Source organism: Pseudophryne corroboree, chromosome 12 (genome assembly GCF_028390025.1).
Source record: "Pseudophryne corroboree isolate aPseCor3 chromosome 12, aPseCor3.hap2, whole genome shotgun sequence".
NCBI classification, from domain to species: Eukaryota; Metazoa; Chordata; class Amphibia; order Anura; family Myobatrachidae; genus Pseudophryne; species Pseudophryne corroboree.
In genome coordinates this window covers 72,510,745-72,537,761 of record NC_086455.1, presented here as the reverse complement: position 1 = coordinate 72,537,761, position 27,017 = coordinate 72,510,745, and the positions used below count along the sequence as shown (strand labels likewise).

Genomic DNA, 27,017 nt, shown 5'->3' with positions numbered 1-27,017 from the left:
AGGCGGCTGTTTTGTCATCTGCAGAGGGGGGATCAATCGGGATCGGATTCCGTGGTGGTTTCCTTGGACGCCGCTAAGGCATTCGACTCCGTGGAATGGGATTACCTGTGGGAAGTCCTTAGAAAATTTGCTTTTGGCCCCAAATTTATACGATGGTTGCAGTTGCTCTACTCCTCTCCTATGGCTCGTCTATCTGTCAATGGTTTTGTTACGTCCCCCTTCGCTTTATATCGTGGAACTAGACAGGGCTGCCCGTTGTCCCCTGCCCTCTTTGCCCTAGCTATAGAACCACTGGCGAGCTTTGTCAGATTGACCCCTGCTGTTAGGGGCATTACTATTGATGGACATGAGGATGTTATCGCATTGTACGCTGATGATATGCTCCTGTTTCTCAATGATGCCGATGCTTCCCTGACCTCCCTGCTGAATATTGTTGACACATTTGGCTTCTATTCTGGCTTGTCTATCAATTGGAATAAATCTCATGTCCTCCCCTTATCTGGTATTATCCCTGACCCGTTACCTATTGTTTGCTCACTACAGTGGACCCTCCGCTTTCAGTATCTTGGTGTCTGGATCACTCCTGATGTCACAACTTTTGTACATCATAACATAGACCAGGTCATGGAGGATTTGAAGCGTCGGGTCCATATATGGAAGAAGCTTCCCCTTACTGTTACGGGTCGCATTAACTTAATTAAAATGGTGATCCAACCAAAATTTCTTTACCTATTACAACATTCCCCTGTTTATATTCCTAAGAAGGTATTCTCTGGCATTGATAGTTTACCCTCTTCATTTGTTTGGGGTAACAAGACGCCTAGGGTTGCCCTGAGAGCTCTAGTTAAGGCTAAATCTGCTGGAGGATTGGGTTTTCCTAATCTGCGAGCTTATTATCTGGCTGCCCAACTTGTACATTTATCGAATTGGATTTTAAATAGGGATAGTCCCACGTTTATGAGATTCTTTGCCGAGTGTGTGGGGTCTCACTTCTCCCCTGTTCAGTTCCTTCTTTCAGCCTCTTCTACTGCTGGTCTTCCCCCTCTACTCCGTCAGTCGCTACTTGTGTGGCGACTGGCTCACTCTTTTTATGACTGGAGCGCTACAGATCCCGATACACCCCTTTGGTTTAACACTACATATAGGGAGCTATTGCATCTCACACAAGACAATATATGGATTGGCGCGGGCCTTATAACAATTTCACAGCTATATGATACTGGTGTTTTCAAATCTTTTGCGCAACTGCAAGAGGAGCTTGGTATATCCAATAAATCCTTTTATCGTTACCTACAGCTCCGTCATGCAGTGCAGGCACAATTTGGGGTTTCGTCTCCGACCATTTCTAATTCGCCAATTAAAGAATTGGTTGTGAACCTGGGAACGAGACATCAGGTTTCCACTTTATATGCTAGCCTTAATGATCACATTTGCCCCAATGTCTTTGACCCGCTTAAACTTAAATGGGAGCAGGACATAGGTCCACTTGAAGATGACCAGTGGCTCCAGGTGTTGTGCTCTCTTAAGTATACTACTCCATGTATCAGATATCAACAAGTCTTCTTCTTTATTCTCCATAGGTCGTATAGAACTCCAGTTTCTCTTTTTAAAGCGGGGCTGCGGCCTAATGATGCATGTCCGAGGTGTGGTGCCTCTGGAGCTAATTTCTGGCACTTATTATGGTTATGCCCAACTGTGTATGCTTTCTGGGAAGCAATTTGGTCAGACATATTAATTACAGAACCGACGTTACCCCCTTTCTCTCCTACATTGTGTATGTTTGCCTTAGATTTAGAGGAAACCTATTGTCCGATACTTTATAAATATGTTCTTTGCTTGACTACCTTAGCGAAGGTGATTATAGCGCGTAACTGGTTTGCTGTCTCCCCTCCTAGCCTATACAACTGGCGGGCTCTGGTAAACGTGGTGTCTGGACACGAAAGGTTTACACATAGGTCTAGAGGGACCCTGCCACATTATCTCAATAAGTGGAACAGGTGGAACGCCTCCCGTCTAGCTACGGCTGTGACGGCTCCAGCTCAACTCTCTGACTGTTAATACTATATGAGAGATTAATGATCACAAAACCCTTATGTATTGATATGAACACAAAAATTTTTATTGATATGTTTACTACATTGTGACACGGATTGTATCTGTTTATTCTTTGTATGTTCTTTATGTTTGTATGTTTTTGTTTTGTTTTTTCTTCCCTTTTGTTTCGATGTTCTTATTGTTTCCCTTGCAAAAAAAAAAAGAAAATAAAAATTACTCAATTAAAAAAAAAAAAAAAAAGTAATTTACACCCTCACTGGTGCTGCGCAAGGACCCATTAGTGCAGCTACATGGGCTGCAGAGGCTATTGAAGCATGGGCCTTGGAATTAGAAGCTGAACTCTCCTCTGACCATGCTAGACAATGCTTGTCATATATTGTCACAGCTTCTCGATATATTAAAGAGGCAGCTTCTGATGCCGGTATCCTAGCACCCAAGGCCCCTACTACGTCAGTCCTGGCTCGCCGGATATTGTGGCTGAGATCCTGGTCTGTGGATCTGGACTCTAGAAAAACCCTGGAGGTACTCCCTTTCAAGGGAGATATTCTGTTTGGGGAGGACTTAAATAAGATAGTGGCTGACTTGGCTACTGCCAAAACTGCCTGTCTGCCAAATACCGCTCCTTCTGTGTCGAAGGCTAAAGGTACGTCCTTTCGCCCCTTTCGTCCTTCAGGTAAAGCAAAAGGTCAGGCGTACCACAAGCAGGCCCGCACTTCCAAACCTGGTAAGCCGAAGCCCAAAAGAGCCTGGGCTGCCCGTCAGCCAGCTTCCAAGACCGTTAAGCCTGCCGCATGACGGGGCGGGCCTCCCCCTGGGGGATCCCAGGGTGGGGGGACGGCTTCTTGGGTATACCCAGGAATGGTTGAAGACCACTTCAGATGCCTGAGTACGGGAAGTCGTCACTCGAGGTTACGCCATATCCTTCAAAAACCAACCCCCTCATCGATTTTGCCAGACAGACGTCCCTTCGGACCAGACAAAGGCAAACACCCTGCATTCGGTGGTACAGACCCTCTTGGATACAGGAGTTGTAGTACAGGTGCCTCTTGCTCAGAGGGGTCGGGGGTACTATTCTCCGCTGTTTCTAGTCCCGAAACCGAATGGGTCCTCCCGGCCCATTCTCAACCTCAAGGCATTGAACAGGTTTGTGAAGGTTTCCAAGTTCCATATGGAAACCCTTCGCTCTATAGTTCTGGCCTTGGAACCTAGGGACTACATAATCTCCCTGGACATACAGGATGCTTACCTGCATATTCCTGTAGCAGCGTCACATCAGCAATATCTGAGGTTTGCTATTGGCAACCTCCATTACCAGTTTCGGGCGTTACCTTTTGGTTTAACATCGGCTCCGCGAGTCTTCATCAAAGTAATGGCGGTGGTACTCCGCCGTCAAGGGGTCAGGATACTGCCGTATCTGGGCGACTTGTTAATCCTGGCAAATTCACCATAAATTCTCCTACGTCATCTGGATATGAAGGTCCGGTTTCTACAAGCCCACGGGTGGCTCATCAACTGGAAGAAATCCGCCCTGCTCCCTGCTAAGAGCATGGTGCACCTCGGAGCGTTATTGGACACTCACAACCAGAGGTAGTTCTTGTCTCAGGAGAAAGTCCTGAAGCTTCAGGACAGGATTCGTTGCTTTCTTTCTCGTCCGCAAGTGTCGATACATTTGGCAATGCAGGTGCTGGGCCTCATGGTATTAGCTTTCGACATGGTGGAGTATGCTCAATTCCATTCTCGCCCCCTCCAGAGGCTGATTCTAGCCAAGTGGGACGGCTTGCCTCACCGGATCAGATCTCAAATGATCTCATTGACTCCGGAGGTCCGTCTGTCGCTGCTTTGGTGGCTCCGGGACCAACAATTGTGCAGGGGTCGTCCCTTCTGGATATCCAACTAGGTCCTGTTGACGACAGATGCCAGTCAGAGGTTGGGGTGCGGTGCTGGAGCAACACTCTCTTCAGGGTCGGTGGACCAAGGAGGAATCTTTCCTCTCTATCAGCATTCTGGAATTGCGGGCGGTCTTCAATGCGTTGAACCTGGCCCAGCATTTAATTCAGAACCGCCCTGTTCAAGTACAGTCGGACAACGCCACCACTGTGGCTTACATAAATCATTAAGGCGGCACTCGAAGCCGTTTGGCAATGAAGGAAGTCTCACGGATTCTTCGTTGGGCGGAACGCCATCTACCGGCCACATCGGCAATATTCATTCCGGGAGTCCTGAATTGGGAAGCGGACTTTCTCAGTCGTCAGGACGTGCATGCCGGCGAGTGGGGCCTCCATCCACAAGTGTTTCAACTCCTAGTGGAAAAGTGGGGTCTCCCAGATGTAGGTCTGATGGCGTCTCGACACAATCACAAGGTTTCGGTCTTCGGAGCAAGAACAAGGGATCCTCAAGCAGCATTCGTGGATGCGCTGGCGGTGCCGTGGAGGTTTCGGCTGCCATACGTGTTCCCTCCGGTGTCACTCCTGCACAGGGTAATTCGGAAGTTCATGCAAGAAAGAGGAAATCTGCTTCTCATAGCTCCCGGCGTGGCCCAGACGGCACTGGTTCTCAGACCTGCAAGGCCTATTGTCGGACTGTCCACTTCTACTCCACAACGCCCAGACCTCCTCATTCAGGGCCCCTGTGTTTACCAGGACCTAGCCCGGCTATCTTTGACGGTGTGGCTCTTGAAGCTTCTGTCTTGAGGGCTAAGGGTTTTTCTGAAGAGGTCATTAAAACTATGTTGCGGGCCCGGAAACCGGCTTCTGCTCGGATTTATCATAGGGTCTGGCATTCCTACTTTGTTTGGTGCGCATCTAACAATTATGACGCTTCCAAGTTTAGCACAGCCAAACTTTTGGCTTTTCTGCAGCAAGGCCTAGATTTAGGCCTGCGTCTGTCCTCCCTCAAGGTTCATATTTCTGCCTTGTCGGTGTGGTTTCAGAGAAAAATTGCGACTTTGCCTGATGTTCATACTTTCACTCAGGGTGTGTTGTGTATCCAACCTCCCTATGTCCCGCCTGTGGCTCATTGGGACTTGTCGTGGTTTTGGAGGCATTGCAGGAGCCTCCATTTGAACCCCTTGGTTCAGCCGACCTTAAGTGGCTTTCCCTTAAGGTGGTGTTCTTGCTGGCTATTGCCTCTGCTAGAAGAGTGTCGGATATGGGTGCCTTGTCTTGTAGTTCCCCATATCTGATTTTTCACTGTGACCGGGCGGTTCTTAGGACTCGTCCCGGATATTTACCTAAGGTGGTTTCTTCGTTCCACCTTAATCAGGAGATTGTGGTTCCGGCCTTTGTCTCTCCTGATTTGTCTCCCAAAGAGAGGTCTTTGGATGTGGTACGGGCTCTCCGTATCTATGTGAAGAGAACTGCTTCTATTCGAAAATCTGATTCTCTCTTTGTTTTGTTTGGATTTCACAAACGTGGCTGGCCTGCTCACAAGCAGACCCTGGCCAGGTGGATTAGAATGGTGATTGTACATGCTTATGTGAGGGCTGGTCTGTCAGCTCCTGCTCACATCACGACCCATTCTACTCGGTCTGTTGGACCTTCTTCGGCGACCCAACGTGGTGCGACCCTTGATCAATTGTGCAAGGCGGCTACGTGGTCCTCAGGGAACACGTTCATAAGGTTCTATGCCTTCGATACTGCCGCTTCCCAGAATGCTTCCTTTGGACGCCAGGTTCTTGTGCCCGCCACAGTGCGTCCCCTCCCATAAGGAACTGCTTTAGGGCATCCCCATTATCCAATCCTTGTGGAGCCCAGTGTACCCCGCAGCAGAAAACGAATGTTATGGTAAGAACTTACCTTTGTTAAAACTCTTTCTGCGAGGTACACTGGGCTCCACAAGGTGCCCACCCTGACGCACTTAGCTTCTTCGGGTTGGTATGGCATTAGCCGCTGACACTTCTCTTGTCGTGAGAGTGTGGTGTATGTGGCTACTAACCGTTGTCGTCTCTTTTCCTGCTACTGCATTGGACTGGTTAACTAAAAACTGAGCTCCTGTGCAGGGAGGCGGAATTATAGAGAAGGCGGCGCTGTGCATTCTGGGGACAGTCAAAGCTTTGAGCCTGTTGGTGCCTCGAATCAAGATCCTACTCTACACCCCATTTCCAATCCTTGTGGAGCTCAGTGTACCAAACAGAAAGAGTTTTAACAAAGGTAAGTTCTTACCATAAAACTCATTTTTTAATAGTTCTCCCTTTTTATCCACAGGGGACCCCTCCGGTTCACAAAAAAAGGTCATTTGCACAAATAGTACAAACTGATACCGACACGGACTCTGATTCCTGTGTCGACACCAGTGATTCCAGGGGAATTGATCCAAAATTGGCAAAAAACATTCAATACATGATTGTTGCTATAAGGGAGGTGTTAGAGGTTACGGAACCCCCTCCTTTACCACAGGAGAAGGTTTACTTTAATAAAGAGAAGAAGCCTAATGTAACTTTCCCTCCATCTCATGAACTGAACAAACTCTTTGAGGGAGTCTGGACAAACCCTGAGAAGAAATTCCAGATTCCAAAAAGGATTCAGGGAGCTTACCCCTTTCCTGCAGAGGACAGGAAAAGGTGGGAGTCACCCCCCATTTTAGACAGTGCTCAGTCAAGGTTAACAAAAAAGGTGATTCTCCCTGCGCATGGGACGGCTTCACTAAAGGAGCCGGCAGACCGCAAGTTAGAGACTACGTTGAAATCTATTTATGTGACCAATGGGACACTACTCAGGCCTACCATTGCCTGTGCGGGGGTGAGTAGTGCTATAGAAAAGTGGTCAGAAAACTTGTCATCAGACATCGACACGATAGAGACGAGATACTCCTAACGTTAGGTCATATCAAAGACGCGGCTGCGTACAAGCTGGAAGCCATGAAAGATATCGGTCTCTTGGGATCAAGAGCCGCTACCATGGCGATTTCAGCTCGTAGGGCTTTGTGGATTCGCCAATGGAATGCAGACGCGGATTCCAAAATTAATATGGAGGCTCTCCCATACAAGGGCGAGGCTTTGTTTGGAGATGGGCTGGATGCCTTAGCTTCTGTGGCTACCGCAGGTAAGTCGACATTTCTCCCTAATGTTTCAGCGCCGGCAAAAAAGACGCATCATTCTCAGATGCAGTCCTTTCGGCCCAATAAATACAAAAAGGGCAAAGGTTCCCCTTTCTTTGCAGGTAAAGGAAGGGAAAAGGGAAAAAAGTCAACAGAGTCTCCAGGTTCACAGGAGCAGAAGTCAACTTCTGCGTCTGCAAAATCTTCAGCATGATGCTGGGGCTCCCTCGCGGGAGTCCACTGAGGTGGGGGCACGTCTGAAACTCTTCAGTCAGATTTGGGTTTGATCTGGCCTGGACCCATGGACCGTACAAATAGTGTCCCAGGGGTACAGGTTGGAGTTTCAAGATGTTCCCCCATGCCGATTTTTCAAATCGGCCTTACCAGCTTCTGTTCCAGACAGAGAAGTGGTATCAGCAGCAATACAAAAATTATGTCAGGATCAAGTGATTGTCCTGGTTCCCTTTTCACAACAAGGAGAAAGGTTTTATTCGAGCCTTTTCGTAGTACCGAAGCCGGATGGCTCGGTCAGACCGATTCTATACCTGAAAACACTGAATCTCTACCTACAAAAGTTCAAATTCAAGATGGAATCTCTAAGGGCAGTGATTTCCAGTCTGGAGGAGAAGGACTTCATGGTGTCAGTGGACATAAAAGATGCCTACTTACATGTTCCTATCTATCCTCTGCATCAAGCTAATCTGAGATTCGCAGTGCAGGATTGTCATTACCAATTTCAAACTTTACCGTTCGGGCTGTCCACGGCACCGAGGGTATTTACCAAGGAGATGGCGGAGATGATGGTCCTCCTTCGAAAGCAGGGAGTCAACATAATTCCTTACCTGGGCGATCTCCTGATAAAGGCGAGGTCCAAGGAAAAGTTAGTGCAGAGCATTGCACTCTCCCTGACAGTACTTCAACAGCACGGTTGGATCATAAATTTTCCAAAGTCACAGTTGGAACCGATGACAAGATTATCGTTTCTGCGGATGATACTGGACACAGAAGTACAGAGGGTATTTCTTCCAGTAGAAAAGGCTCTGGAAATCCAGAGAATGGTCAAACAAATTCTAAAACCAACAAGGGTGTCGATTCATCAATGCATACGTTTGTTGGGAAAGATGGTAGCGGCCTACGAGGCCCTACAGTTCGGCCGATTGCATGCCAGAGTGTTCCAGTGGGACCTATTGGACAAGTGGTCCGGATCCCATCTACACATGCATCAGAGGATAATCCTGTTATCCAATGCCAGAATTTCGCTCCTGTGGTGGCTTCACAGTTCTCACCTCCTGGAAGGGCGCAGGTTTGGGATTCAGGATTGGGTCCTAGTAACCATGGATGCAAGTCTCCGAGGCTGGGGTGCAGTCACAAAAGGAGAAAGCTTCCAAGGAAGATGGTCAAGTCAAGAAACCTGTCTTCACATAAATTTTCTGGAGTTGAGAGCCATTTACAATGGCCTTCTACAAGCAGTGCATTTTCTTCAAGATCAACCCATACAGGTCCAGTCAGACAATGTAACAGCAGTGGCGTACATAAACTGTCAGGGCGGAGCGAAAAGCAGAGAGGCAAAGATACTCCTCTGGGCAGAAAGACATGCAAGAGCTCTGTCTGCAATTTTCATTCCGGGAGTGGACAACTGGGAAGCGGACTTCCTCAGCAAACACGATCTCCACCCAGGAGAATAGGGCCTCCACCAAGAAGTCTTCACAGAGGTGACGGGTCATTGGGGAGTTCCTCAAGTAGACATGATGGCATCTCGTCTCAACAAGAAGCTTCAGAGATATTGTTCCAGGTCTAGAGACCCACAAGCAATAGCAGTCGATGCACTAGTGACCCAGTGGGTGTTTTCGGTCGGTGTATGTGTTCTCTCCAATTCCACTAATACCAAAGATTCTCAAGATAATAAGAACGGGGGTTCGAGCGATCCTCATTGTCCCAGACTGGACAAGGAGCACTTGGTATCCAGATCTTCAGGAGTTACCCATAGAAGATCCTTGGCCTCTTCCTCTTCGCGAGGACCTGTTGCGGCAGGGGTCGTGCGTGTATCAAGACTTACCGCGGCTACGTTTTACGGCATGGCTGTTGAACGCCGGATCCTAGCCCGAAAGGGTATTCCCAAAGAAGTCATTCCCACATTTATTCAGGCCAGTAAAGGAGTAACGTCTAGACCACAGGTTCTCAAACTCGGTCCTCAGGACCCCACACAGTGCATGTTTTGCAGGTCTCCTCACAGAATCGCAAGTGAAATAATTCGCTACACCTGCAGACCTATTAAAATGTGTCAGTGAGTAATTAATACACCTGTGCTTTTGCTGGGTTACCTGCGAAACATGCACTGTGTGGGGTCCTGAGGACCGAGTTTGAGAACCACTGGTCTAGACATTACCACCGTATTTGGAGAAAATATGTGTCTTGGTGTGAAACCAAGAAGGCTCCAACGGAAGAATTTCAGTTAGGACGTTTTCTCCATTTTCTTCAGGCGGGTGTGGATGCAGGCTTAAGATTGGGTTCAATCAAGGTCCAAATTTCGGCTTTGTCCGTTTTCTTTCAGAAACAATTGGCCTCCCTTCCGGAAGTTCAGACGTTCGTGAAGGGGGTTCTGCACATCTAACCTCCTTTTGTGCCTCCTACGGCACCGTGGGATCTTAACGTGGTGTTGAGGTTCCTTCAATCAGATTGGTTTGCACCTCTCCAGGAGGAGGAGTTAAAGTTTCTCACTTGGAAAGTGGTCATGCTGTTGGCCTTGGCATCTGCAAGGAGGGTGTCTGAGTTAGGGGCTTTGTCTCACAAGAGCCCTTATTTACTCTTCCATGAAGATAGGGCTGAACTACGAACTCGTCAGCAATTTCTTCCAAAGGAAAACAGAGGCACTGTTTGTCCTGTATGATCCCAACAAGATTGGGTGCCCTGCTTCTAAGCACACAATTGCGCGCTGGATCAGAGGTACGATGCAGCATGCTCATGCCACGGCAGGATTGCCGATACCGAGGATGAGAGAGAGAAAGGGGTGAGGACGAGAGAGAGAGAGAGAGAGGTGAGGACAAGAGAGAGAGAGAGGTGAGGACAAGAGAGAGAGAGAGAGAGAGAGAGAGAGAGAGAGGTGAGGACGAGAGAGGGGGTGAGGAAAAGAGAGAGGGGTGATGACGAGAGAGAGAGGGGAAGGTGAGGACGAGAGAGAGAGGGGGGAGGTGAGGACAAGCAAGAAAGAGAGGGAGGTGAGGATGAGAGACAGAGGTGAGCACAAGCAAGAGAGAGAGAGAGAGAAAGAGAAAGAGAGAGAGTTTACAGCTGCACTCACTCTGGCCTGGGGGCAGCACTCTCCCTACACTGTTCATGCTGCATCTGACCCTGTTTGCTGCTGCTGCAGGTGTCGGGGATCCGGGAATGCCTGGGTGACAGGCAGCTCGGGTGCTTGTGGGCGGCCGCGTGTAGTACCACGTGCCGTTGCCTAACACTGTGCTGTTCCTCCTGGTTTTTCTCTACCCCACGGCCGCTCCCAGAATGCCTTGCACGATGACGTCATGCCCGCACCGGCAGCAGCAGCACTGTCACAGCCACTGAGGGTTAGGAATGGATAATTACATAAATATTCTGCTTCTTCCGACCAGGGTCATGAAGGTCTGACCCGGGAATTTTCCAGTGGGATAGACCCGACAATTTCCCGGGTCTGATGTCTGAAAGCGGTTTTGGTCTTTTTTGCTTTACTCCCACCTCAGAATTGGGCCCACTGTTACCCCTTCACACTTACATGGGGATCCCGGGTTTTTGCATGTGAACATGCATCAACCCAGAATTTCTGTATGTGTGAAAGCAAACAAAATGCCCCTTCTCCCCACCAGGGTATTGGAACTAAGCCCCGCCAATTGACGACTTGCTAGACCTGGCAAATTCACAGGTCTCACTTCTGAAAGCGGCAAATTTCATATTTTACATTCAAGCTCATTACAGAAGTGTCAACCTGACCTTTCAATCTACGGTACGTAATATTTGTTTACTCATGAACTCATTTAAAACCAGCCTTGTAAATGAACTGAGTAATCAATTGATTGATGGAGCCCAGCCAGTTACTAAGCTAATGAAAAATACAATGCAAAGTTCAGGAGAAGACAGAGAGAATAGACCAGGGTGATGTCTCTGTATATTTATAGGTCTTAAGGGGTTAATGGTAACTTGGAAACATCATGACACAAAAAAAAACATACCATGTGGAACATATTTTTGTGGCTGCTAAATGAATGTGAATGCCAGATAGCTTTATTCATTTCAATTTCTTTTAATGTTTTATTGCTTCTGATTTAGAGAAGTGTTTTGTACTCTCCGACAATTAACACCTGATCTTTATAGGCAAGAAACAAACCACAAGCACCGAGTGACCTTGGATTGTCATGTATCTCTGTTTCTGTTTATTGGTCATGTTTCCATGTTCAGTGATGTCTCCTAATCTGATTGTCTCCAATCTCTGCTAATAGGATTGCAGTTTGGCAGAGAGACTCAACGTATGTTAGCTCTATTAGTTTTCTGTAGGAAATAATAATGAAAAAACCCACACAACTATAAAAAGTCTGAACGGCATAAAACAATAATATATAAACCACTGTGTTTTATTTAAACAAAAAACTTTATTTAGAGAAGCGTAAAAACAGCATATACATATGCCTTTAAAAGGTGGGCCAAATGACATCCTCTTTCTCTTCCTCCTGTAATTATGGTCTCACCCAGTGACCTGGGCAGTAGTAGGAGGACGCACATGAGCTGGTAGTGGAGCATCCTTATCCCCTCTGTTATTTTCTGGAACTGTCCATGCACCTGTTAGGATCCTTCAGCAGTACCTGGCTGCGATGGCAGAATATCAATGCAGGGATAATGGTGCAGGGACAAGCTCTGCCCACTCTTGCCCTAGAGGTGGGTGACTAATGCCTTAAGAGACACAGGATGAAGTAGGCAGTGAATGTTTGACAAACAACAGCAAAACAATTGCAATACTGTGATAACAATCCTATGTAATAGCATCAGATTAGCTTCAATGGAGTTTTCTACATTAAAAAAAAGAATATGCATGTAGGTGATTCTATTGTTGGTGCTTTAAGTTGTTTATTAATGGTTTATGTACAGTATTTTGTATATGTAATCCAAGTGTTCTAATTTATATGTAATATGACACATGATGTATTAAAGTGTGCTGGACATCTGCAAAGATCTACAGCGATTCCGCGGTCTGAGCTAATATTCAGTGATTAAGAGGGACATTTACTAAGCAGTGATAAGAGCAGAGAAGTGAGCCAGTGGAGAAGTGCCCATGGCAAACAATCAGCACTGAAGTAACAGTTATAATTTGCATACTATAGAATGATACAGAGCTGCTGATTGGTTGAAGGGGCCACTTCTCCACTAGCTCACTTCTCCGCTCTTATCACTGCTTAGTAAATGCCCCTCTTAGTTTATTAGAAAACACTGACAACACTGAGGCATGAGGGCTGGAATGGCTGCCTTCATTGTGTATTGTCAAATAGTACATTTTATAATGTAATTTAATGGCACAGTACAACTAAACAATACTATGAAATAGTAATTTCTTAATCATGTCAGTATCCATTAGGAACATGTACATTAAATCCAGGCAGACCATGAACACATCAGCCTTATTTTCCATAGCACTCTATGGTCCTGATTCTGAAGTGGGAATAAGGCAAAAGACAAGAGAGAAACTGTACAACTGGACGAGTCAAATTGCAATGGGCATACACTATACAGTTATCTGGCAGACCATCTGTCCAATCTGATTGGTTGGAATGAAAATCAGGGTAATATTGGGGAGCAAATGCCAATCAACCATTTGCTTGCAACCACTGGAAAACAGGCAAAAACTGTTGTTCAGGCAAATTGGTTAAATTTGTGATTTAATCAATTTGTCTTAACGACAGGTTTTGTCTGTTTTCCAGTGTTTGGTAGCAAATGGCTGATTGTCATTTGCTCCCATATATTACCAGATTTTCATTCAAACCAGCCAGATTGGACAGTTGGTTTGCCAGATAATTGTAAAGTGTATGCCAAGCTTTAGTGTCCAACCTAAATTGCTGTGTAATAATAAAGCTGTCCAGCATTTGTGGGCTACATCATAGGATCCAAAATGCAGTCCGCAAGGCACGCCAACAATCAAAGTTTTAAGTTTATCCGTGGTTGGCCACAGGTTACTTAACTTGTACTTCAGTCAATTTGACTTAACCACCTGTGCTGAGCCATGGATATTCTTATAACCTGGACTGTTGGGGTGCCAGCCCAGATGAGGGTCCCCTTTTTCCAGGGGTACCAGATTTTTTAAATTATGTGACTTCAAAACAGTTGTCCCCACTGTTACTCCCTTTAACCTGTCCAAACGGCTGCTCCTTCGTAATTACCCTACAGGCACATTTTTGAATCTAGACCATTGATACATTTCATAAATAGCCTCTATCTTATTGTAATGTTGGTCAATCAACTGTGCTCACCATGAAGTGAATGCATCTCACCTGAACTCACCATTGGGGGAATGCTAATGTACAATGAGTATGTATAGCCCAATTCATCTGCATGGCAACTTGCGTCCATATTGCTGAAAATCATCCCCTTTCTCTTCCTGTGGGTAAAACTAACATTAATTTGATTATTGTTAACAAAAGTTATCCTGTTATTAGAGTATAATCTTGAATTACCTATTACAATACTTTGGTATAGCTCAGGAGATTTAGTAATAAATGGCATCATGAACAGACAAGTGTTTTTGCTCAGGCTTCAGAGTTTACTAACCACTGTTTTTTTAATATCTACCCAGATTATGTCTTTGGTTCTTGACATTGAGGGTCTGACGGACCAATATGAGACCATGATATCCGACCTGCTAAAATGGATTCAGCAGAAGGTGGTGGAGATGAATGATCGCAATTTCCCCAACTCCATAAATGGGATGCTGCAGCTTTTGGCAAACTTCAAAACGTACCGAACGGTCGAGAAACCACCAAAATACCAAGAGAGAGGCTTGATTGAGGCCCATTTTTTCAACATCCGAACCAAGCTACAGGGCAACAATTTACGGCCATACTTTCCGCAGGATGGGTGGTCACTGAGTGATGTAGAGAAGTATTGGATTATTCTGGAGAAAGCTGAACATGAGCGGGAGAAAGCCCTACAGATGGAGATGCTTCGGCTGGAGCGCTTGGAACAGTTGGCTCAGATGTTCCAGAAAAAGGCCTTTCTTAGAGGGTCCTACCTGCGGGAAATGAGACAAGTCATTGAGCGTCAAGATTTCAAACCCAACAATATCACCCAAGTGGAAGCTGCTACCAAGAAGCTGGAGGCTATTGAGGCTGATGTGTTACCTCGCGAACAGCGCTTGAAGGCACTGGCAGAAATGGCTGGCGTTTTAGAGAAAGAGAATTATCACAAAAAGGGAGAAATACTAGCTAAGTAAGTTTTAATTACAAAGATGATGTTCTACATTTTATTTTAACATTGCAATAATCAAGCACTTCAATTACATAAATACTGTCCCCATATATTTTAAGATAGCTTATGTTTTACACAAACAAGCACTGGCACTTAAAAATGGCAGTAATACTTTAAAGTTTATATAGATACTGGAACTTTTAAGTGTTTGCTTACAGAAATACGAATATGGGTCGAACTCGGGGGTTATTTAAAGGGGCAATCACTTACAAGGCATGGTTTTGCCTTTCTACGTGATTGCCCCTTTAAAAAAACGTTTGAGTTCAGCCGGCATCCCGCATGGCTGCCGAATTCACACATAAATACATCTGGCCATAGAATTAAGTCTGGTCCCAGAGCACATCTTGATCCAGTGGAGCCTTCTGGAGAGCCCAGGACAGATACCCACTCTGCAGTGTCCTGATTTTGGCCCTGGATAACTAAAACACGTTTGTTGTACTGTACACTTTATACTTGAACGTACTATGATAGTCTTTAGGTGTTTGCACTGTTAGTGAACACTTTGTTAGAGCATTTGTTGAAAAGACTTTATAATGTATGCTCTGACAGCTAATAGTCTGTATGCATTCACTCTCTCCCATACAGACAACATCAGTTATCGCAGGACTGGCATGAACTCATCAAATTAATGAAAACTCACAAAGATTCCTTAGAAGACAAACAACATATACTGATCCTTCTAAGAGATATAGATAGTGTGGTCGATGAATTGAAGTCTATGCAGGTGATTAAACCTTACAGTATATACTGGGGCGTTATGGATACATGGGTTTGTCCATTTTGTAAGCTTAGCCGGTGTTTGTGAGAATGCAGTCTGTCTATACTAGGTTATATCACTAGCCGCTCTCTCTGTGGGCTGAAGCAATACTGCAGATCATTCATCCTCTGATTTCACCGATGTCACAGATTCTACTGAATTCATTGGCACCATACTCCTCAGTATTGGCTCAGTTCACAAACGCCTGCCTCCAGTGTGTGCAAGTGACAGGTGGGCTTAATGAGAGATTGGCCTTAACACTGGAGGCATCCATTTTGTGAGCTGCACCATTAAACAGCACGTTCATTTGCTATTTGATGATGTACTAATTCCTAGTAGTTTTATAAGTTACATGTTCATGTATATTCATTCAGGGGAACACTGGGCCTCATTCAGCATAGAACCCTGCTCCGAAAGCGTTCGCATGCTGAAGCACTTTGCAGTGTGCATCTCACGTGTGAATGATTCAGGCAGAGGCGTTTCGCGGTGCGTGAGGGGGTGTTGTGGTGGCATTTTAGGGGAGTGGTCCGGACAAGGCCTGCGCGTCTAGACCGTTTCTGGGGCGGCCGCTGCGAGCCTAAACATGGCGGGTAGCCGTCTGCCTCCGCAACCCTACACATACGAGCATACGCGCACGCAGGGGGGATTTCTGAGTACGTAGAAACCCCCCCCCCTTCCCTGGCTGCCATTCTATCGGAGCTGGTGGACGTTTTTCTTCTTTCTTGCATGGACAGAGAAGCTCATGCAGCATCTCCCTCCTCGGCTCTGAGTCCTTACACTGTCCGAGTGACAGTGAGTCGCTGGCTGCCTGTAGTGGGAGCTGCAGCGGCTGCGCGCAGCTCCTCTCAGGCAGTACAAGAAGAGAAGGGTCTTTGAAACAGTCGGGTGAGGTAGTGGCTGCTGTGTTCAGCACTCACAGTGACTCTGCTGCAGCGCCAGGTGCGTGTGTCATTTAATGTATGTCGGGGGAAGGGGGGGTGAAGAAGGTACACTCTATAATAAATTGCTGCAGTAACTGGTACAGCATGTACCTCACCCGGCCAGCACTGTTTGTGAATAGCATGTGTTTAGGTGCTGGGTTGGGGAGCTGTGCTTCCTGTTAATCGGTGTGTATGCATGTATACTGTGTATGTATACTGTGTATATGTGCTCTGTGCATGTATACTGTGTATGTGTGCTGTGTGCATGTATACTGTGTATATGTGCTCTGTGCATGTATACTGTGTATGTGTGCTGTGTGCATGTATACTGTGTATGTGTGCTGTGTGCATGTATACTGTGTATGTGTGCTGTGTGCATGTATACTGTGTATATGTGCTCTGTGCATGTATACTGTGTATATGTGCTGTGTGCATATATACTGTGTGCTGTGTGCATGTATACTGTGTATGTGTGCTGTGTGCATGTATACTGTGTGCTCTGTGCATGTATACTGTGTATGTGTGCTGTGTGCATGTATACTGTGTATATGTGCTCTGTGCATGTATACTGTGTATGTGTGCTGTGTGCATGTATACTGTGTATATGTGCTCTGTGCATGTATACTGTGTATATGTGCTGTGTGCATATATACTGTGTGCTGTGTGCATGTATACTGTGTATGTGTGCTGTGTGCATGTATACTGTGTGCTGTGTGCATGTATACTGTGTATGTGTGCTGTGTGCATGTATACTGTGTACGTGTGCTGTGTTTAGGTGCTGGGTTAGGAGGCTGTGCTTCCTGTTAATCGGTGTGTATGCATGTATACTGTGTATGTGTGCTGTGTGCATGTATACTGTGTATGTGTGCTGTGTGCATGTATATTGTGTACGTGTGCTATGTTTAGGTGCTGGGTCGGGGAGCTGTGCTTCCTGTTAATGTGTGTGTGCGTGTGTGTGACTGTGTGTGTGTGTGTGTGTGTGTGTGTGTGTGTGTGCTGTGTGCATGTATACTGTGTGTGTATGTGTGCATGTATTCTGTGTGTGTATGTATGTGTGCTGAGTGCATATATACTGTGTGTATATGTATGTGTGCTGTGTGCATATATACTGTGTGGATATGGATATGTATGTGTGCTGTGTGCACGTATACTGTGTGGATATGTATGTGTACTGTGTGCATGTATACTGTGTGTATGTGTGCTGTGTGCATGTATACTGTGTATGTACTGTATGTGTGCATGTATACTATGTATGTATAGTATATACTGTGTGTGTGTGTGCATGTATGTATGTATGTATGTATGTATGTATGTATGCTGTGTAAGTATGCTACTGCACAGTATGTGTATGTATGTGTATGCACAGATGTACTGTATGTAAAATAACACATCCTAGATCTGAATGAATGAAATATTCTTATTAAATACTTTGTTCTTTACATAGTTGAATGTGCTGACAACAAAATCACACAAAAATTATCAATGGAAATCAAATTTATTAACCCATGGAGGTCTGGATTTGGAGTCACCCTCAAAATTAAAGTGGAAAAACACACTACAGGCTGATCCAACTTTGATGTAATGTCCTTAAAACAAGTCAAAATGAGGCTCAGTAGTGTGTGTGGCCTCCACGTGCCTGTATGACCTCCCTACAACCCACACAAGTGGCTCAGGTAGTGCAGCTCATCCAGGTTGGCACATCAATGCGAGCTGTGGCAAGAAGGTTTGCTGTGTCTGTCAACGTAGTGTCCAGAGCATGGAGGTGCTACCAGGAGACAGGCCAGTACATCAGGAGATGTGGAGGAGGCCGTAGGAGGGCAACAACCCAGCAGCAGGACCGCTACCTCCGCCTTTGTGCAAGGAAGAACAGGAGGAGCACTGCCAGAGCCCTGCAAAATGACCTCCAGCAAGCCACAAATGTGCATGTGTCTTGGATTATGTAACCACTTTAGCCTGGGTTTACTTCAGGACTTACCCCAATGGAATGAACTAGAAAAAGAGATTCTTACTGTCTGTGCAGAGTTGGCTTATGGTTGTTCTCCTTCAGATCAGCTTGTTTCCAATGTGTGTGTATTTGGGGCCACCTATTGATTTGGTACAAACTGATAAACTTTGTGTCCTCCTGGTGGCTTATACCCTGGCTGCTGTGTCCCACAATTAACTAGTCACAAAAAGGATTTTAATTTATTTGTTTTGCTTCTACATTTAGGAACTAGTTGGCTCCAATGAGTTTGGGAAACAGCTCCCTGAGGTGGAGTACTTTCTTCAGGACCAGAACTTAATAGAGTCACAAATTCTTTCGTATGGTGAGAGGGTGAGGCACATTTTGGCCAGAGCAGAAGACATTCCTACTGGCAAAGTCAGCAATGTTGATGTTCTCAATAAAGTAAAGAATTTACATCAGCTGTATCAGAATCTGGTGACTCTCAGCAAATCCCGGTAAGTGGCCTGTTCTCATCAGACACACAGCTCTGACATTCAGAGTAATCAGATAATTAGTCATAGTGCAAACTGCTTTTATCTGAGACTAGGGGTCGGATGTAATGGCTTTCGAGACGGCTCGAGCGCCGAGACTCTGGCCAAACTCGTACGTTTTTTTAAAGCAGCAAATGTTTACAAGGCAAAATCTGGAATTTCTCTTTTGCGCTGTAGAAAATGATAGACAGAATCTGATTGGTTACTATGAGCAATTCCACCACATGTCTGTTTTAGAGACTACAAAGCACGCCTGAATAATATTATCCTGTTAAATCCAGCTGCCCCAACCAGTGAAAATGCAGTGTCTTTGAAAAATGTTGCTTCATAATTTTACCCCTTTGGGGTAGGAGGCTACCTGCATGCATCAGAACTTGGGGAAGTGCAGCAGCTTGCTTATGGTCTAATGAAAGTTGTAGCTCAATTACTCCCAGGGTGATACTAAAGTCTTATGACTGTAAGTAACATTGGTGGTCATTCCGAGTTGATCGCACGCTGCAACTTTTTGCAGGCTGTGCGATCAACTAGACGCCGCCTATGGGGGAGTGTATTTTTGCATAGCAAGGCTGCGATCGATTGTGCAGCCCTGCTATGCACAAAAAGTTTTGTGTAACAAAACCAGGGTAAGAGTTACTTACCCTGTGCGATGAATCCAGAGCTGCAGGTCCCGGAATTGACGTTAGACATCCGCCCTCCAAACGCCTGTACACGCCTGCGTTCGCCGCACCACTCCTGGAAAACCGTCAGTTGACACCCACAAATGCCCTCTTCCTGTCAATCTCCTTGCGATCGGCTGTGCGAATGGATTCTTCGTTAAATCCATCACTCAGCAGTGATCCGCTTTGTAGCCGTACAACACGCCTACGCATTGCAATGCATATGCATGCGCAGTAGTAACCTGTTCTCTGCGCTGCGAAAAACAGCAGCGAGCGATCAACTTGGAATGACCCTCATAGCACAGGAAAAAGGTAGTGGAGTAGGGTTTGTTCCTCCCCAGGGTTGTAGTTGGCAGAGCGTAAGCTGCTGTTGCTCTGTGACTTCTGTTTTAAGCAGCCCAAGTGAGGTGGGCACATAAGGCCTGATTCTGAGCAAGACGCATCCACTGCCACCTTCCTGTATAGCTGCGTCAGTCTACTTACTTCTTTATACCAGACTCTACTAGTGTTGGACAAAGATGCATGCCTCTGTACATGGAGCCCTAACTTACCCCGCTGTTTCTACTGTCGAAGTCGAAAATATTTCAGTACACACATCACGTACAAACTACACACAGATGACCTCCGTGCGCATACTTGTTCTGCCGTGCGTGCACATATTCACAATTTGCGTATGATCGCTCCCGCGGACCTGCGTATTAGCGCATGGTATGGGTAATTACGGTAGTATTTGTAATCGCATGGAAAAGCCATAAAAACATATTACATATTTAATCCACATAGTGCACAATGTACACATAGCCTACATGCACCACACCAGCGAGTTCCACTTGTTTAAAAGGTATAAGAACAAAGGGATTCAACTTTACAGGATAGGAGGGGACGGAATTAGGTTAGGAGGTGATGTTTGGTATCCAGCTAAAGGGTATTTTTAGAGCAATAATCCGGTGTTAGTTTGCAGAAGATCGCACACGCCTGCAAATAGTTATGCGCAGGAGCAGAATATTAATATTAACTGTATTTACTGTACTCCTGATCTTCGGTGGGAACCCAGAGGAGAACATCTGCAAGTGCACCTGGACCAGACATCGCCCACCTATTCAAACCGACCTATGACCTCTCCTGTACTGTAAACAACCATCCCTGTGACCAATGGACAAAGAGATTACAGTTCCCATTGTATTAGGTTTTGGACAAATGTATAAAAAGCCAGCTGCAGGCCCGGTCACACTCTCAATCTCTGAAGGTCATCTACCTTGATGACTGAGGACCGGACCGGGAAGCGCAGGCGAACAAACGTATGTACCATTGACTGTAGCCTCTTTTCTGTTATTGTAATTGTATCTTTGTTGTAACCCCCTTTTATCAATTATATGTTGGCGGGTCGGATCCCAACTTCCTAAATACCATTGGTGTCGTGTCTCTTTCCCTGCTAGATTTGTAAGTGTATTTCAGACACACGTGAAGCTGCATAGTGCTCACGGCGTGTCATTGTGTGTGTATGCACCGTGTGTACTTTGTACGTCCGTCGCGGCGTTAGTATGCAAAGTGTGTACACGGTACGGGACTTTGTACGCTAACTGAGTAATAAGTACGTAGATTAAGGATTGAATACAGCGGCCGCAGCAGCTCGATTTTAAAGTGTATTGTGTGTGTTTTAAAGCATTGCTTTTGGTCCTGTAAGTAAATCAGCATTTACAACTGGGGACTCGATCCGGTTTTTCACACACTCTAAGGCTACCAGATCATAGCAGACTTTAATCTACAGTATCAGCAAAGGATGGAAATACATCTTTACGTTAAACCTTTTTCTGGTTGCTGGATGCTTTAAAACCCTATTTGTGTGCTGTTAGATTGCGTCTGCTCTGTCTGGTCTGCAGAGGTGCTGATAGAACCCGTAGGTAAACAGGAAAAAAGCTATTTAAAAATCTGTGTAATTTTTTTTGGCGCCAAAAGCGTACACAAAAGGTACCGATATTTAGCATACTCCCCCCACATAGTGTTGCCATAGGTTATTAGTCATTTTTAAACCTGTGTGAAATCAGATACATTTGTTTGCTATATAGATACATTTGAAATAAATGTATTTAAGGGAGTAATTATAAAAACACAAAACGCAGTTCTGGCCCAGTCGTAAAGGGTTATACAGAACATGTGTGGGTTGTGTTTGTGAGCGATTATAGTTTGTATTGCTCACATTTATAGAGATTGTGTGATTTGTTTTATTGCGGACGCACGTTTGTACACGTGGTCCGGACAAAGTACAGGAGAGCGCTTGTGGCGTAAAAGTCACGCTGGTCGCGTGTTTACGCAAGGTTGTGTAGGAATACGTACGCTAAGTACAAAGCACACAATATTTGTTCAATTAAAGGTGGGATAGTATACATTTAATACAATACCACATAACTATCTGATTTCAAAAACAGGTTACCTTAAAAATTTAGTTTAAAAACTGTAAGTACCTCTGGGGTAAAGCGGCCGTCCTAAGGGAGTAAAAATTTTCTGTACAGAAAAGAAAAACAAGGTGTATTTCAGTGAGTGAAAGTGGAGTGAGCGGATTTGAACCCCGGAAATTCGGGTCCCGTGGTACACCAAGTAAGTGGAGGCTTGGTGGCGTAAGGCGGCTGACTTACGTTAATATAGATAGAGATAATACGCAAATCGTGAGGAGATTTGTAGAGAAGCGTGATATAGAATTGTGCATTGTGCAGAAGTAAAGACATTGTGAATTGAAGTTTAAAGGTTTTGTATTACGCTCCGGCTGAGGATCGCAGTTTGTATATTCGATTCCAGTGGTCGTAGGGCGGATAGGTAACAAGTACCTATACGCTGTGCGATTGGACCGCATGTTTGTGGGTGCGATACATAGCACAACTTGATACCCCTTTACGAGCTTTTGCGTAAAATCGCGGTATCATTAGCGCTGTGTAGAGCATACGCAAGCGTGATTTGTGTAAGTCAAAAAGGGAAGTTTTCGCTGGTCTCTCTCAGGAAAATCTTCAACGGTAGATATTCACCGGAAAAGGTAAGTTACTCCTAAAACTTACAGTGAATAGAAGCCAGTTAGGGCCTCACTGGGTACGCGGTGGTCACTATTGGAGTGAGTCGTGGTACGTCAGCGGAGAAGGAGCGAGTGAAAGCGTTAGGTGTCTATCACCATCTATTGTGTTGTGCATTTGGGGATTGCGTTTATAGGCAAAAAGTCCGCGATGGGATCAAATTGCACAAGCAGTGGGCGTTTGGTAGCTAGGGTTCAAGCTGAAGAGTTGGGACCGAGAAGGTCAGAATTGCGGCCGAAAGGGTCAGCGAGGTTTATTATGTGTGAAAAATATGGTTCACACACGGAGGCTTTTTGCAATGAGTGGGTACGTATGACTGCGGAAGATAGGGCCCCATTCCCAAAGGTGGGTAGCTTTGAATCAGAGGTGCTACAGAACATAAGGATTAAAATATGCCTGATTAAATCCAGAAAACAAAGGGTCAGACATACAATTTGTTTAAACCTGTGGCAGCAAGAGGGGGAGGTGCAGAAGGAACTGGCTTGCACAGCAAGTTCCAAATTTAGCGGGAAAACGATTGCGAGCGCACCACCACCACCATATATTGATAGGGAGAAATTGGCTACAAGCAATGGTGCATCAGTAAAAGATAGGAAAGTGATAGATAAATGTGTTAACCCTAACCCTTGCCAGTTGTATCCCATCTTAAATTTTCCCCAGGATTGTGAACAGGAAGATGAGCCCAGCTCGATATCGGCACTCTCTCTAGCAGCCACCATACAGGACACCCAGGTGGGCACGACCCAACCACCAAGAGTAGTAGCGATGCCCCCCAGCAGAGGGGTGAGTGAGGTTGTGTCCACTGGTAAGTACGGTACCACACACTATGCAGAGACAATAGCTCCCCGCATTATAGAATCAAGTCAAAATGATATAGTTGAAATAAATCCTGTTAGGGTGATTGCAGTCCCCAATGGGAAGACTGACAGTCAGGGAGTGACTCCCATCAGGAACATTGCCATGCATTGTCCTTGGTCCCGAGCAGAGTTAAGGTCAATTATGTCAGAATTCCCCGATCCCAGAAAAGATCTAGTCGGATGCCAGAGGTTCATTAAAGAGTTAGGTAACGCCCACGAGCCCACAAATAAAGATTGGCGAACAGTGCTACGGGTGTGTTTACCCTCAAATATTGACATCACGAAATTCATAACGGATAGTAAGTTAGATGCAGAGGTACCTCTCACTGATGAATACAATCAGGAGAATGTACGGCAAATCAACCTGCAATTAGGAGTGTATTTCCCTACTGTTGTTAAATGGAATAAAATCTTCTCCATAATACAAATAGAAGGTGAAATGGCATCAGAATATTTCCATCGAGCACTGCAGGAAATAGCTAGATACACTGGGATCGAGGATATTAAGGATAATGCACACCACAGGGAGGTAGCTGTCTCTGTATTAATGGACGGGTTAAAGGAGGCACTGAGGACAAGGGTGCAAACCTCTCTACCTAACTGGAGGGGTATTTCGGTGGCTGCGTTGAGAGAGTCCGCTGTCGAGCACGATCGGAACATCAATGAACACAGGGAGTCGCAAGGGGATAAGCTGATGACGGTGAGTATACAGGCTCTTACAGGAAAGTCCTATCAGCCAAAACCCCAGAACCCTGATGGTAAGTCACGGTCAATAATATGTTTCTATTGTAATAAGGAAGGACATTTTGCAAGGGACTGTAGGAATAAAGGGACACCTAACATATACAGACCCCCTAGACCTGAATACGAGCCACACTACAGTTCACATAATTGGGATCAGGGACCATATAGAAGAGATTACGAGCCACATAGAGGGGAAACAAGGAGGTACCTACTAAGGAGGGACTGGCAGGCCTCCGAAAAATCACAGCTACCCCCCTCACATATTGTAGCTGCAAATGCGCTGCGAGAGGGTCCCACTACACAATAGAGGTTGGGCCACACCTGTAGTCTGCAGCCAGTGAAGTTGATTGCTAGCCTTGGTAGTGAACCTGAGGTTATGGTTGATGTAGCTGGTGTACCACTACCTTTCCTTGTAGATACAGCGGCGGCCAGATCAGTGTTGAATTCCGCATCAGGTGTAAAAACCACGGGTAAAACGATTTCGGCAATGGGAGTAACAGGAAAGGTGCAACAATACCCTTTGAGTAGACCTGCAGAGATTACGATAGGGCCCTTGCAAACCAAACATTCTTTCCTGTTGGCTGCATCGGCTCCGACTAATCTACTCGGCAGAGACTTATTGTGTAAAATGCGGTGTGTCATATACTGTATTCCTGAGGGTGTCTTCTTGGATATACCTGAGAACCATGCTCAAGAAGTGCAAGATATATTAGACCCCCCTCAAAGACTAATGTTGCACTCCACTGTTATAGACACGTGTCCATCAAAGGTAGAGGAAATGATCTTGCAAATACCGGGTTCCCTTTGGACCAAAGTTGGACAGGACACTGGATTGATGGCGAATGTAGCTCCAGTAGCAGTACAAGTAAAAGATGGCATGATAGCTCCAAAAATCCCTCAATATCCTCTGAAGCCAGAGGTAGAATTAGGAGGGTACCCCGTCATAGAGTGGCTGCTACAGCAGGGCATCCTATTTAGGACGTCCAGCACTGCCAATAGTCCCATCTTCCCTGTGAAAAAGAGTGGGGGGAGGGATTACAGGCTAGTGCAGGATCTAAGGGGGATAAACAAAATAGTTGAGAGCAAATTCCCCGTAGTGCCCAATCCAGCTGTCATCCTCATGCAAATTCCCTCTACCGCAAAATTCTTCACTGTCATTGACCTCTGTTCTGCTTTCTTTTCTGTCCCTCTTCACCCTGACAGCCAATACCTCTTTGCATTTACGTACAGGGGAGTACAGTACACCTGGACTCATCTTCCCCAAGGTTTCATTGACAGCCTGAGTATTTTCTCCCAGGCCTTGCATGACTGTTTACAATCCTTTCAACCTGAGAGTGGATCAGTGCTAATACAGTATGTCGATGACTTGTTGTTGTGTTCTGACTCACTCGAGTCATCCTTGAAAGATAAAGCTTCTATTTCATCTTTCCCAGACAGGATACAAGGTTTCAAAGGATAAGTTGCAGTTGTGCAGGACTAGGGTCAAATACTTGGGACACTGCTTGACACAAGGACTTAGGCACCTGACTGCTGATAGAATACAAGAGATTCGCGACATGACTCTGCCACAAACTCAGCAACAGGTCCGCATTTTCCTCGGAATGTGTGGGTACTGTCGTAACTGGATTCCGGGGTTCTCCATATTGCTTTACCTTTGCAAGAAATGGTCTCTTCAAGCAAACCGGAACGGATCTCTCACACAGATGAGTCCGAACTGGCGTTTAAGAGACTCAAACAGTGTCTATCACAAGCACCTGCATTAAGTATGCCAGATTATGAGAAGCCCTTTGAACTGTACGGTACTGAAAGTGCTGGGTGCGCGGCAGGAGTCTTAACACAGAGACATGGTGATGCCAGCAGACCGGTAGCTTACTACAGTGCACAGTTGGACACTGTAGCGCAGTCTCTCCCCACTTGCTTGCGAAATGTTGCAGCGATAGCTTTGCTGGTAAGTAAAAGTGAGGACGTAGTGTTAGGACACGACTTGACCATCCATACACCTCATGCAGTATCAGCCTTGCTAAACTCGGCCCAAACCAGACATGTCTCATCTGCTCGATTTACAAAGTGGGAATTATCACTGATGGCCCCTGTAAACATCACCATTAAGAGATGCAGCTCACTAAATCCTGCAACCTACTTGCCAAGTGTCAGATTAGGGGAAAAGGGGAATGGAGATCCTCTGCACTAGACTTATAACAAATTGACAATAAGTTGAGTATATGATATAAATCCCCAATTTATATATTGTATATTAATTTGTGGTGTTATCTAGGGGGTGCTGCCATAGACAATAAAGTTTAAGAAGAACACTGGAAAAGAAAGGATTGTCTCTTTGTTGGCGCACTTTAAGAAAGAGGTGAATATAATTAAAATATAACTTTTAATGTCGTATAATTAAAATGCCTAATGATGTGAAAAATTACAAGACAAACAAATAACAAACAATATAATGAATAAAATTGGATATCAAATTCACTTATGTGTCTCTTTATTAGATTTGTATATTTTGATGTGTGTGCAAAAACTTATGTGGCCAATCACAAATTGTTAATTACTTATTGTTGACCCTTATTAGCTGGAATTCGCTCTAAATTGCTAGATATTATGTATCCGAGTTATAGAGGAATATATAGCAATGTTGTATAGCTAGTGTAGGGTGGTATATTCAAACCCTTATTCTATACTCATGGTTGTTCATACACACATAGAGCCAGCAACACTGATTCTGTATATGGTGAAAGTACTATTGGTTCTTAATGGGCCAGTAGTAATTGACAGTGACATCATTAAATATATCGCCATTCATATGAATAGTACAGTCTGATTTATATTTGAGGGGCACATGAATTTATGTTGAATCCCCTGAATCAGTGGAATTGCTTATAGTTTATGGTAACACTATAGCAATATCATACAGCCTGTATAGGGGTGAATATTTAAACCCTTATTCTATGCTCACAGCTATTCGTGTATACATG

At 45.3% G+C, this 27,017-nt stretch overlaps 1 protein-coding gene across 5 annotated transcripts in view; it reads left to right on the top strand.

Moving 5' to 3' along the window:
* Nucleotides 1-27,017, top strand: part of SPTBN5 (spectrin beta, non-erythrocytic 5) — a 704,607-nt gene that overhangs the window by 150,823 nt on the left and 526,767 nt on the right. For all 5 annotated transcript variants that reach the window (XM_063947637.1, XM_063947638.1, XM_063947639.1 and 2 more), the window contains 3 exons: nt 13,898-14,529; nt 15,154-15,292; nt 18,455-18,684. In XM_063947637.1, coding sequence (XP_063803707.1) covers nt 13,898-14,529; nt 15,154-15,292; nt 18,455-18,684 — 1,001 coding nt within the window. The remainder of the gene's footprint in view (nt 1-13,897; nt 14,530-15,153; nt 15,293-18,454; nt 18,685-27,017) is intronic.